The 12,731-nt window shown below is 61.3% G+C and overlaps 2 protein-coding genes across 2 annotated transcripts in view; one reads left to right on the forward strand and one right to left on the reverse strand.

Moving 5' to 3' along the window:
• The first annotated feature begins 446 nt into the window (after window positions 1-446).
• LOC141929154 (glutamate dehydrogenase 1, mitochondrial-like) lies at window positions 447-7,482 on the forward strand. The gene is made up of 11 exons (XM_074838319.1): window positions 447-546; window positions 1,045-1,100; window positions 1,600-1,663; window positions 2,281-2,375; window positions 2,582-2,761; window positions 4,416-4,553; window positions 4,727-4,864; window positions 5,570-5,650; window positions 6,120-6,335; window positions 6,676-6,738; window positions 7,366-7,482. The coding sequence occupies exons 1-11, from the start codon at window positions 486-488 to the stop codon at window positions 7,480-7,482; spliced, it is 1,209 nt and encodes a 402-aa protein (XP_074694420.1). The 5' UTR covers window positions 447-485.
• A 1,375-nt stretch (window positions 7,483-8,857) lies between these two features.
• Window positions 8,858-12,731, reverse strand: part of SNCB (synuclein beta) — a 4,262-nt gene continuing 388 nt past the window's right edge. The window contains 4 exon segments of the mRNA XM_074838807.1: window positions 8,858-9,606; window positions 9,844-9,933; window positions 10,733-10,851; window positions 11,207-11,245. Coding sequence (XP_074694908.1) covers window positions 9,574-9,606; window positions 9,844-9,933; window positions 10,733-10,851; window positions 11,207-11,245 — 281 coding nt within the window. The 3' untranslated portion in view covers window positions 8,858-9,573.

Consider the following 12,731-nt stretch of genomic DNA (forward strand, 5'->3'; position numbering starts at 1 on the left):
GGGGAGGCAGCTCTGCCAACCTCAGCTGCAGCCCAGCTGCTCCAGCTCGCACCGGAGCACAAGAGCTGCATGGCTGGCAGCCAACCCTGTGTGCGTTTGACTCCTCATCCTAAATACCATACACTCGCTGCCCTCAATATACCTCAAAGCAGCGACAGTTGTTCTGAGCCTGCTGGGTCCCAGCCTCCTGTCCCTTCGCCCTGAGCCTGAGGCTTTTGCTGTGCTGCAGCTGCACTGTTTGAGGCGCTCGCCACAGCAAAGGCCTGTGTCTGTGGGATGGCTGGCTGGTAGGAAGCTGCTTTTCATTCTGTGGTGATCTGGAGGAACAGGTCTAGCTGAACGATTGCTGATCACCTATTGTGACTAGATGCTGCTGTTTCAGAAGAGTCAAAACCTTTCCTACAGTGTCTCTGTGCCATTTGTGGTAAAAAGGCAGGGACTCTTCACTTTTCTCTCCTTTCCCAGGGGTTCGTTTCAGCAGCTCAATGGGTGCCGATGAAGTAAAAGCCCTGGCTGCATTAATGACATACAAATGTGCCATAGTGGGTAAGTACAAGAGGAATGTAAAGCGTGTGGAGACTTGGGCATGGGATGGGGCTGTGATACAGTGAGTCAGAAAAGCTTGTTAGGTGCTTTGAATATCAGAAGTGCTCCAGAAGTGCAGGATGTTCCTCTGGGCACGGATGTGTGAGGGCAAGGCTTGCTGCGGCTGCAGAATACGCCACTGGCAGTCCGGGATGTTTGTGTTAATCAGGGAGCGTCAAGCATCGTGCTTCTCAGATGCAGTCTCTGTGCCTGGGTTGTCATGGATTCAGCTCTGGCTGGTGGCGTTTGTGGCAGGCTCAGGGCCCGTATCCTGTCCTGCCTTTGGCTCTGCTCCGCAGAGGCCGCATGGCATTAGAGAGGAGCCATGTGTGGGGTCGGGAAGCGCTGGCCCCATGCCTGGATTCGCCAACAAGGTCACGATTGCCGTAGTCACCTCCTCCCCCGGGAAGCAGATGAGCTGGCAGAGAACATCTGTCTGCCTTACCCGGTCTTTTCCAGATGTTCCTTTTGGTGGTGCCATGGCGGGTGTGAGGATTGATCCAAGTAAATACTCGGTGAGTTCACTCCTCTCCTTCCTCCGCCGACGGCCCATAACTCACGCTCCATTTGCACAGCCCTCCCTCTCCGTGTGTATCACAGCGGTGCACTCTGACAAGCAGGAGGAGATGTTTGTGGTGAGTAACACTCACCCAACGACTGTGAAAAGCAGCTTCGGGTGGGAAGAGGGGTGGGGAGCTCTGGTTTATGGGTCAGCGCATCTGGCCAGAGACACGCTGAAGGAGTCTGGAGTAGGGATGCTCCTGCCGCTGCCTGCTGTGCTGGGGGAAGGTACAAATCAGCGAGGGGTTGGAAGAGCAGTGAGCAAAGGCACCAGGAGTTCACACATCTCTTTTTTTTCGATCCAGGGTCCCCAGCTGCTGTGAATTAACTCCCTGGAGACGTCAGGGTGTGACCTGTACAGGCAGAGCAGGGCAGCTGCCGGATGCTGCACCATGGCTCTGTGATTTTTCTTGGGGCCTGTAGTAACAACTGTGTTTTGATGTTCTTGCACAGGAACAGGAGCTGGAGAAAATAACAAGGCATTTTACTGTAGAAATGGCCAAGAAGGGATTTATAGGTGAGAGTGGTTTTGTCCCAGTTCTGTAAGCAGTTGTGGCTTGCAGGCAGGGGAGCGGGCAGTGGCTGCCTGGCTGGGCAGGCACAGAGGCTGCCGCTCCCTCACTGCCTGTCAGCAGCACTCTCTGCCCTGGTGCTCTGCTGTCCGATCGCCATTTTGCGCTGCTTGTGCTGTGAATTTGTAGCAGAAGGAGCCTCCTCCAGCACCAAGCACTGTGGGGTCTGGCCCAGGGTGTCTCCCAGTTACTGATGGGCAGGGCCTCACCTGGGTGTTACCCTCATTCCTGCTGGCCTGCGAAGTCACAGGGAGGAGTGAAGGTTTATCCTGCCTCAGCGTGTGACAGAGAGCTCAGTGGGTGCTGGTCACAAGGCAAAGACCTTTACATTCCTCTTTACTTGAAAGTATTGAGAAGGAACACAACAAAGACCCTGTGAAAGCCAGTTATTCATGTCTGAGAGAAGCTGAGGAGACCCTGGGACATGGGCAGCACCACGCTTTGCTCAGGGGACTCCTTGGTGTGCCCAAGAGCATGACCAGCCTGCAGAAATCACCTGGCTGTACAGAGCAGAGAATCAAATTGCAAAGACAGGGTTTGACAGATTTTTCTACCTCCGCAGGGCCTGGGATTGATGTGCTGGCCCCTGATGTCAGTACTGGAGAGCGGGAGATGTCCTGGATAGCTGACACCTACACCCACACGCTGGGGTACCGGGTAAGCTCTGACAGTGCTGGTTTGGACCCTGGGATGCTGTGGGCACTACGAGGGTTTGTGCCCAGAGGCCCGTGCCAGTGAGTTGCTTTAGGTTTAGGTGAGGGTTAGGAGAGTGTGAGGGAAGCTGAGGCTTGGGGAAAGTCCTCTCTAGAGGACTTGCACCAGGTGAGACCTTAACCTTCTTTCTCTCCACCCCGGCCTCGCAGGACATCAACACCCAGGCGTGTGTGACAGGAAAGCCCATCAGCCAGGGAGGCATCCATGGGCGACGCTCCGCCACGGGGCGAGGGGTCCTGCATGGCATCGAGAGCTACATCACCAACACAGACTACATGGACTGCATCGGCCTGAGCCCCGGCCTGCCCGGCAAGACCTTTGTGCTGCAGGTGAGTGCTCAGCCCAGCCAGAGCTTTGAAGAGGACACTTCCTCGGGACCTTTCTGCCCCTCCTCTCCAGAACAGCTTTCAGCCTCAGCTCCTGCAGTGCTGCCTGGACATGATTTCCCAAATCTCTCCTCATCCTGTGACAGCTGGCACTCGTTTGAGCAGTCTTTCAGACCTGCTGTGTGTGGATCAGTTCCTAAGAGCTGATCTCTTAGAAACTCGAATCGGCAGTCCAGGGGTGCTGCACTGCTCAGTCGGCACAGGCATTCCCAAGATTTCTCTGTAGCCATCCTGCCTGAAAACGCTCATAAAATGGAAGCTGCGACTGACCCTCACCTGTGCGGCAGGTAGAGCGGCGAGGTGGCAGGACACAGGGGACTCTGCCAGACTGGATGGAAAAAGCCAACCCCAGCGACAATGTCACGTTTCTGTCACCTCCAAACCACTCGTGGCAAGCTGTCATGTTACCCATGGCAAAGGTCCTGCTTGTGGGTGCAGCCCCCGTCTCTTCTGGGTTCTCTGTGGGTCTGGCCCACGCTGGCCTTGCCTTGCCCAGCGGCCTGGGAGTCCGGTGGGACCCAGAGGGTGCCAGCCCTGCCTTTACCCTCTGCTCCCAGGAAGGAGCTTCCCTTCCCTGCAGCCCAGGGCCTGCTCACTGCTGCGGTGAGGTGCTTCCCCCTGCTGTAGCTCCAGGAGCTCCTGCTCCCGGCCAGGCACTGCTGCCCCGATCCACTGCCCGCTCTGCCCGCAGCTGCCCGTTTCCTGCTGAGGCCACTGCTCTCTGCAAGGGAGAAATAAACTGGAAACCACGCAGCTGAAGTCTTGCCTGTGGCCAGCACTCTGTGCTTTCCTCCGAGCGCTCGCTCCCCGACGCAGCTCCCTGCCGCGGGGAAGAGGCTTTGAACCGAGGCTGTACCGGCGCTGCTGCCCGCAGTGCCCTCGGGAACAGCCCTGCCTTTGCTCATCCCTTTCCTCTCCGCACATCCTTCTGCTTCGCTGATACGGCAGAGAATGAGAAGGCTGACGTCCTTGGCTACTGTGTGTATGATTTTGCTGTGTTTGGGAGCTGTTTTTGCAGTCTCAGGAACCACTGTTGCTTTTAGGAGCTTTACCAAGCTGGCAAGTGCTTTGGGGCACACGGTGCAAAACCATCTGTTCCCGTAAGGAGAGCTGAGCTACCCCCACAGCCCTGCCCTGTGCCGGTGCCGTGGCAGCCGATCACAGCCCCTCAGCGTGAGGTGCTGGAGAATTGCTCGGATGTGCCTAGACGCTGTGTGGTGCCCACCAAGGGACTGGGTTTCTCACTGGATTTGTTTTCTATCAAGATCAGCTCTTAGAAACTGAATGGCATGCTGTTCTTGGAATATCACGTCCAAGAGCTCTGGAGGTGATAAAGACAAGCTGAGCTGGAAGTCCTTATCCCATGGGTTCTGCTTTTCACAAACCTCTAACGAGCCAGGGAGATCTCTGTCCTTCCACGTCCTAGTCACCATCCAGCCAAAACATTCACCAAGAACTGCTAGATCCGGGGTTCCTATTTGTGCTTCTCAGCTCAGGCTCCTGGGAGGGGGCTGTTACCAGAGCAGCGGGTCTGTTTGCAGTGTTTGTCCCCACAATTCCCCTCTGCCCAGACCGTCTCTGCTCTGTGTTGCTGTAGGGCTTTGGCAAAGTGGGGCTGCACACCATGAAGTACCTGCATGAGTACGGAGCCCACTGCATCTGTGTTGGGGAGACAGATGGAGCCATTTACAATCCCAGAGGCATCAACCCCAAGGAGCTAGAAGACTATGAGCAGGTGAGTCGAGCCCAGTTAACCCAGCTCCTGTTCTTAGGGGAGGGTAGTCAGTGCCTGTCTCTGAAACACCCACAGAGAAGGGGGCTGCCCCTCATCTCCCGCAGAGCCCAGCTTTGAGGGCAGTGCTCAACACTGCCAGTCTGGGCCCAGCAGGACTCTCCTGCTCATTCCAGGGTCACGGCACCATAGTTGGCTTTCCAAAAGCAGAGTCCTACAACGGCAGCGTCCTGGAGGTGCCCTGCGACATCCTCATCCCTGCCGCTATTGAGAAGCAGCTCACAGGGGAGAATGCACCCCGGGTGCAAGCAAAGGTACAGAGCACTTGCGCTGCACACTCCCAACAGGCCCTGCATTGGTGTGCGAGTGACAGCAGCCCAGCCAAACCTTCATTTTTGGCACTCAGCACCCCAGGGATGTGTCCCATCACTGCACTGATAACTTGCCCGCTGTGCCAGAGGGACAGAGCGTGAGGCAGAGGTGGCAGATGGCATAATTTAGGGGAGGAGAAAAGCCTAAGCCCTTCCCTTTGCAGGCAGGGAGCAAGGATCGTTGGAGTGACCTTTGCTGGCTCTTCTGGCATCCTCAGTCTTCATTGCTCTATCAGATCCTCCTCCCAGGGCAGAGGAGATGATACCCTTGAAGGTACTGGATGTCACAGTGTTGACACTGAAAATCATAGGCAGCAGATAAGAGTGAGCAAAGCAGAGGACTGCTACAAATACCAGCTTCCTCCCTTCACTGTGAGCTCCAGGGACCGAAGGACAGGGCGTACTGGGGCCTGGGACTCTGTCACAGCCAAGGTCTTTTGCAGGCTGAGCCCTTAATCATTCTGAGCGAAACACGAGCTCTGAGCTTTTGCTCATCCTGAACAGCTCCAGTGGGGAGGCGAGTGCCCGGACCCCTGCCACCAGAAACGGCCTGGTGGGGGAATTGCAGCACCAGGGGAAGCAGCCTGGTGCTGATTTCTTCTTTTATTTCTTTCACCTATGTCACCTCTGCTCTGCTTGTGCTCTCAGATCATTGCAGAAGCTGCCAATGGCCCCACTACACCAGCAGCACACGAGATACTCCTGCAAAGAAACATCCTGGTCATCCCGGTATGTCCATATGTTGTCAGCTGCTCCAATGTGGATCTAGCCAGGCTCTGGGACCAGGCAGCGCTGATGGTGCTGTCTCAGTCAGCCTGTTCCCTGCCTTGCCCCCAGCTCCTGAGCACTTCTCAGATGCTGGTTTCCCTTCTGAACCCTCCTGGTTCTTGGCTGCAGCAACGATAGACCATGGGGCTCCTGGCCAGCACCAGGATGTCCTGCAGCCACTGGTGGGCCAACAGCAAACTGTGCCACATCAGACGGGGTGTCAGAGCAGCTCGTGTCTCTGCTCAGAGGCAGTGCAGAGCCACTGTGGCTCTAGGATTTGGCCATCCAAGTAACCTCTGGCCTGTCCCTGAGGGCAGCACCCAGGGGTATGGGGAGGGACCCAAGGCAGAGGAGGAGAGATCCCCAGATCGGTCATGGGTCTCGGGGTCACCCTAAGCAGCAAATCTGAAGTATGTACTGCCCTTGGCAGGACGTGTATGTGAATGCAGGTGGTGTGACTGTATCCTTCTTTGAGTGGCTGAAGAACCTGAACCACGTTAGCTACGGGCGCCTCAGCTTCAAGTACGAGTGGGACTCCAGCTACCACCTCCTGCAGTCAGTTCAGCACAGCCTGGAGCAGTGGTTTGGCAAGTCCAAAGGGGAGATCCCCATCATCCCGTCCCCACAGTTCCAGGCCCGTGTGACTGTAAGTGCCTATGACTGTGGAGGGTTGTCCTGGCTGACCTGTTTCCCATTCCCAGATGCTCCTGTCTGCTGTCTCCATGCTGAAAGCTGAGCTTTGGCACACACGGAGCCCCCCATGCACTCATCCCACTGATGGAGGGGATGGGATGGAGATGCAGTGTGTGCTGGTACCATCTGAGGGTGCTGCTGGGGGCTGCACGGGGTCCCTTAGGAGCCATGTGCTGGATCCAGCTGCACCTGTGGGGGTCCTGCGCCAAGCAGAGGGGCTGTGTTTGATAAATGGGTTTGGGGGGCCAATCTGTAGCCTCTCCCACAAAGGATTCACTTGTTCTCCCCCTCAGGGTGCCTCAGAGAAGGACATTGTGTATTCAGGACTGGCCTATACCATGGAGCAGTCAGCCAAGGTACCTCCGAGGGCTCTCTGCCTCACCCATCCCTGCTCATGGGCCCCTTGCCTTACTGCAGAGGCTCTGCGCTGTATCTGAGGGGTGCCCATGCACAGCACCCCATCGCCACTCCTGGCAGGGCAGCACGAGGCCCAGTGGTGGCTGTACCCATGCTTTGGGCAAAGCCTCGTGCTCTGCTGTGTCCCTTGCTGCTGCTGGGTCCCTGCCCCTCTCTCCGTTCCCACAACCCCCTGTGCCCCATTTCCAGAGTTGCTCAGATGAGCCGGGGGTGCAGTGCTGGGGGGGGGACTGTCTCGTGCCACCCCTCAGGGGGGCTGCTGTGCTCAGCAGTGAGTGCCTGGAGCCCACCCATGGGCGCAGGGCCTGTCCCCAGGGGAGCACTGTAGGGCAGCAGTGGGAGAAGCAGCTCCAGACCCGCTCGTAGGTGGCTCCAGGTCTTACAGAGCTGCCCCCTTGGTCGTTTGGCGTGGGGGTGACCTCTTCCCCCTTGGGTGCTCCTGGGCCCTTGGCCTGGTGCTCACCTGCGTGGGGCTGCCTGCACCCTCCTCACTGAATCCTCTGCGCCCCCCTTGCCCCCAGACCCTCCCAGCACACACCGCTGTCACAGCTCTCCTCTCTCCCTAGCAAATCATGACCGTGGCTGCGAGGTACAACCTGGGCCTGGACCAGAGAACCGCTGCTTACCTGTGTGCTCTGGAGAAGGTGTTCACTGTGTACAATGAGGCCGGTTTCACCTACTGACCCAGCACCCGGCAGGGCTGCCCCGGGCCTCGCTGCCAGCCGCACGGTGAGAGTCACAGTCCTGCTGCACAGGGACACCATGTGTGGTGTGGAGGGGACACCCTGGTCTCTATAAATGGTTGGTTTGAGCACGTTCTCTCTCTCTACTGCCTGGCTCTCAGCTCTCCTGGGCAGGGGACTGTCTTCCCCCACACCCGCCCTGCCCCAGCCCCTTTACAGCCTTCCGGACACTGGAGGAAGCCGTGTTGATGCTGTTTTGGGTCTGCTTGCCCACAGCTGGCAGAATTGGATAAAGGAAGGAAAATATACAATTAACTCTAGGGGAGGGGGCAGCCCACAGCACAGCCAGCCCCAGGAACAGCCGTCTTGGTCCATTTAATAATGCACGGTGGGCGCTGCAAGCACTGCTGCAACTGGCACAGACACGGGGAGCAGAGCCAGGGCAGGGATTTGCAGGCATCAGCAAACCTGTTGTGTGTCCGTGCTGACTGCTGCAGCTTCGCTCTTTGCCGGCAAAGCTGGCGAGCCAGCAAGAGTGGGGGATTTAATCTGATATTCATGGCAGGGAGAATCAGTCCAGGCTCTCACCCCAGCCCATGCTGCAGCCAAGGGACTGGAGGCTGGCTGGGGACTTGGGCTGTGTTGGTGGCCCTGCCCCAGGGGGGGCCAAAGGCCCAAGGACAGCACTCTGGGGTGGGCACAGGACCCCCTGCTGTGGTGGGCATCACTCTGCGGTGCGTGGCAGCCAGCTGCCCTTGCGGTGGTCACGCTGCAGCTGAGCGAGCCGCGGGTGCCAGCCATGTCCCCGGCCCCCTGAGGGGAGCAGGGTCACGCAGGAAGGTGGGGATGGCAGAGGAGAGGTTCCCCATCGCTCTGTGCTTCTAGCATGAGGTTGGGGTGCATCTCTAGGAGGTACCTTACAAACAGCAGCACATCCTGCTGCAGGGAGGACTGGGGAAAGCCTGTGCCCAGCACCTGAACCCCCTCTGCTAGCACAGCCAGCATCTGCGGGGAGGGAACCTCAAACCCAGGACTGTGTCTAGTCTTGTTCTCAGCCCCAAAGGGCCCCTGCATTCACCTGCGGCCGCAAAGCACTGCAGCCAGCACACAGGCTGGTGGCATGGGGACAGGGCCTGCTCCCCAGGCCTCAGCCAGAGTGTGGCTGGAGGCCCAGGGCACGGTAACCTGCTGCTGACACAGCAGCGAGCAGACAGGAAGGCATCTTGTCCTCACGAGGACCCAGTCCTGCCCCCTCCCCCAGACTAGACTCAGCTAGTCTGCCCCGGCCCCTCATTCCTCTTCCCAAAACTCCCCCTGCCACCAAAGCGCAGGGCCACCCCTCTCCCCAGGGAACCCACAACCAGGACCAGGGGGCTACAGACAGGAGTTGGCTTTATTCACGGACACGGGGGCAGCTGTGTCACTGGCAGCTGCCCTCGTATTGCACATCCAGCGACGAGGGCGGGGGGATATCCATGCCACGTCACAACACAGCGTTGGCACTACGGGACCTCGGGGAGGGCGCAGGCACCGCCACCACCCAGCAGGCTGGGGAGCGGGCTTGGGCGCCAAGGGTTCACAAAGGCAAAAGACCCGTCCACCCATAGATAGAGAGAGATATATAAAAAAAAATAGTTCCACAATGACCAGAGCAGAACCACAGGGACACGCGTGCAAGCAAAATGTACAGCAGCCCGCGAGCAGGTAAACATGCTTTGTACAGACACAGACACACCGGGACGCAGCCGGGGTTTATGGCGCTGGGAGGGATACAGAGCCACAAACCCGGGCTTCATGGACACACGCACGCACACACGCACACCAGCCCCTGCGGGCAGCGCCCACGGCTCGGGCACGCGCCGGGGCTCGGGGGCTTGGACATGGCGGGTTTTTCTCACTGCTAGACACGGTACAGAGACACGGACACGGTCCCTTGGAACGGAACTGGAGGAAGAACTCGTGAGCGAACGGGGCAGGGGCACCCCTGCTCCTCCCCGGCATGCGGACACCGGCCAGGGCCGGCTGGGGAGGAGCAGGGGGCTACCGGCGGTTCGTTGTGCTGCTGGTGGAAGAGGCGAGGACGGGGGTCCATTATGCCTCTGGCTCGTATTCCTGGTATTCCTCCTGTGGGGTGGGGAAAGAAAGAACAAGTGAGAGAGCCCAGGTTGGGCACAGAGCCCCTGTCCCCCCCCAGCCCCGGGCCAGCCTGCCCGAGAGGCTGCAGGCCTGCGTGCATGGGGCACCTGGGAGCAGACAGGCTCTGGGCTTTGCTCCGGACAGCGATGGCCACCGGTGCGCTGAGCGCTGGCAGCCCATGCCCTCCACAGCACCCTGCACCCCTCTGCCACCCCGTCCCCTCACCTGCGGGGGCTCCTCGTAGTTCTCCCCCTCTGGCTCCAGCAGCGGCTCGACCAGCGGCTCCTCAACAGCCTCCTGGGCCACCTCCTCCGGCTGGGGGTGAACCGGGGGGTCAGTCCCACGCAAACAGCCCCCTCACACATCACCCACCCTCCCTGTCCCTGCCAGATGCGGGGTGGGAGGACCTGGCAGAGACCAGCAATGCACCCACAATATGGGGGGCTCTACATGGGGAGCATCAGTTGGGGGGTGCAGCAGGCACCCCAGGCACACACCAGCCCACCAGGCCAGGAGGTGACAGGCGGGGCTCTGTGGGAGCAGGGTCTGGGTGTGCGTGTCCCCACACCGCTCCCAGCCCCGGCCCCAGGCAGGCGATGGGTGCTGGCACCATGTGGGTGCCGGGAGGGGGGGCTGCGGGAGCATCCTGCATCCCTGTCAGGGGTGGGCGGTGCTGGGTAACCCCTCCCCGGGGCTGGCAGAGCGGCTGGCAGGAGGAAAAAGGGGGGGGCAGCCGATTCCCCCGTGCAGCGGCGGTGGCCTCATTTCTTCAGCTGATGCTATTTTTGGGCTAAGCTGGAAGCCGACGGCTCACGGGGGGCGGCAAGATGCGAACCCCGCCGCCCCTCCCCACCCCTGCGCTCCCGCAGCTGTCAGGTCACCTCGAAGCCGCTGGAGCGATGCGTCGCCGGCCGCCATGCAGCAGCCCGCGCACGCACACGTCCGCAGCATCCGCACACGCAGCCGGCACGCGTGGGGCAGTGGAGCCTGCCCGGGGCAATTGGGGACCCTCGGGGTCCCTCCCGCGAAGCTGGGGAGCAGCCGAGGGGCTCCCCACCAAGCCTGGGGAAGCACCAGCCTCCCCGCAGGCATGGCAGCGGCCGGGGGGTCTCACCTTCAGGTCCGCAGGGAACTCCTCCTTCTTCACCAGCCCAGTGGCCGCCGCGATGTTGCCCGCGCCCGAGAACGCTGCTTCACCCAGCTGGGATGCCTGCTCCTTGGCTTTCTCAGCCACTGCAAGAGCCGGGGGTGGCCATCAGTGCCCCCCTCCCCATGCCAGGGAGGGGTGCCCAGCCGTGGCTCCATGCCCCACACCACACGGGGCGGTGCTGGTGGGGGGGCTCTGGGCAGGCTCAGGCCCTCCCCGCCTCCCTGCCCGGGTGCTGGGGAGGGGAGGGGGCCGGGACGCTGCTCTGCAGCTGGGCAGGGAGTGTGAGCAGCCGCCGCAAATCCTTCGTTGCGGGGCCCTGTTATATAAGAGGCTTTAGCCGGGTGACATCAGCCCCTCAATTAGCCTCTGATCTCGTTAGCGCGGCCACGCTCTCGGGGCCAGAGGGGTACCGGGGCAAGGAGCTGGAGGAGACCATACCTGAGGTGACGCCTTGCACCACGCCTTGGGTTTTACTCCCTGGGGGTAGAAAGAGACAGAGTTGGGGTTAGAGGGGCCAGTGGCCGAGCTCTGCCATGTGCCATGCCCAGGACCCTGGCAGGGCTCTAGGAGCCGGGGCAGCATCCTGCCCACAACCCAGGGCAGCCAGGGGGGCCAAGCACCCACCCAGCTCCCCGCAAGGCTCCTCCGGTCCCTGCAGGAGCCCGGCCTGAGGTGGCACAAGGCCACCACCATGTGCCAGGCAGGACAGAGACCCTGGGACCCAGCGCCATGCCGGGGCACAGTTGGGCACGGTGAACACTGGCCGTGCCATCGAGCAGAGCGGGAGCTGGGATCCATACGCAGAGCTGGGGCCAACATGGCATGGGAAGCCCCACAGCCGGAGTGCCCTGGGGCCAGGTGCTGCCGCTGGCCATGCCACCCTGCCAGGCTCCCTTCAGGCAGCTTGACTCTGCCCGCAGATGCCAGGATACCCCCCCAGGATGGGAGCAGGGTGTCTGCGATGGGGGCAAAGGCAGGGGCTGGGCAGCTCCTGTAGGATGGGGCCTCGAGGCACTCCTTGAGCTGCTGGACCCCTGTTCCAGGGCATGCACCCCTGGGCAGGGGTGGGGGTCCAGGGCAGGCACCCACCACTGCCCAGAGGAACAGCTGCAAGGCCTCAGCCCTCCCGCAGAGCTGGTGCTCCCCGGAGCGGGACAGAGCCCCAGCCCTGTGCCCTCCCTCCCGCTGCAGGCAGGGGCAGCCTCAGCTCCCCCCTGAGCAGCCCACCATCACAGCCCGGCACACTGCCGCCCGGGAGCTGCCTGCTCCCTGCCTGCGAGGTCTTCTAGGACTTGGCCCGAATGGACCCCAGCCCCGAGGGGCAGCACGAAGGGACCCCCCCAGCCGCCGGCTGGGTGCTGGGGAGATGTCGGCAGAGCCGTGGTGTGGGATGCGCTCCAGGACACGGCCTCTCCGGGGGGACAAACGTGTTCTCAGTCCCTCTGCTCCGTGCCGGGCACATCCCAGCGCGGGGGTCACCACCTCCATCCTGCCCCAGAGCATCCTCGGCGAGGAGCCACGGGGCCCTCGGGCTCAGACCGCCGGGGGCTGCAGGGGGCCCGGTCCCCGGGGGTCCCACCCCCTCAGCCTGGGGATCAGCTCCGACCCTGCCACTGCCCGCGGGGCACCGTCCTCCTGCCTGCACATGCCCTGCGGGCAGGGGCTGGGCAGAGCACTGCGGGCACCGGCCCTCTGCCCCCGGGCACCCCGCCGGCAGGGTCGTCGTGGCGGGGAAGGAGAGGGGGGGTGTTGGGGAGCGGGGCCGGGGACAGGTCGGGGGGGGGCAGGGGGATGGGCTGGAGGACGCAAGGGCAAACGCAGGATCAGGCAAGGGCAGGCAGAGGGGGCATGCAGGGGACGGGCAGGGATTAGCCGGGGGACAGGCAGGGAGCAGGCAGGCCGAGCCGGCCCTTACCGACATAGAGGACCCCCTCCTTAGTCTTCTCGGCGGCCTCGGCCACCA

This window comes from Strix aluco, chromosome 13 (genome assembly GCF_031877795.1).
Source record: "Strix aluco isolate bStrAlu1 chromosome 13, bStrAlu1.hap1, whole genome shotgun sequence".
Taxonomy (NCBI): Eukaryota; Metazoa; Chordata; class Aves; order Strigiformes; family Strigidae; genus Strix; species Strix aluco.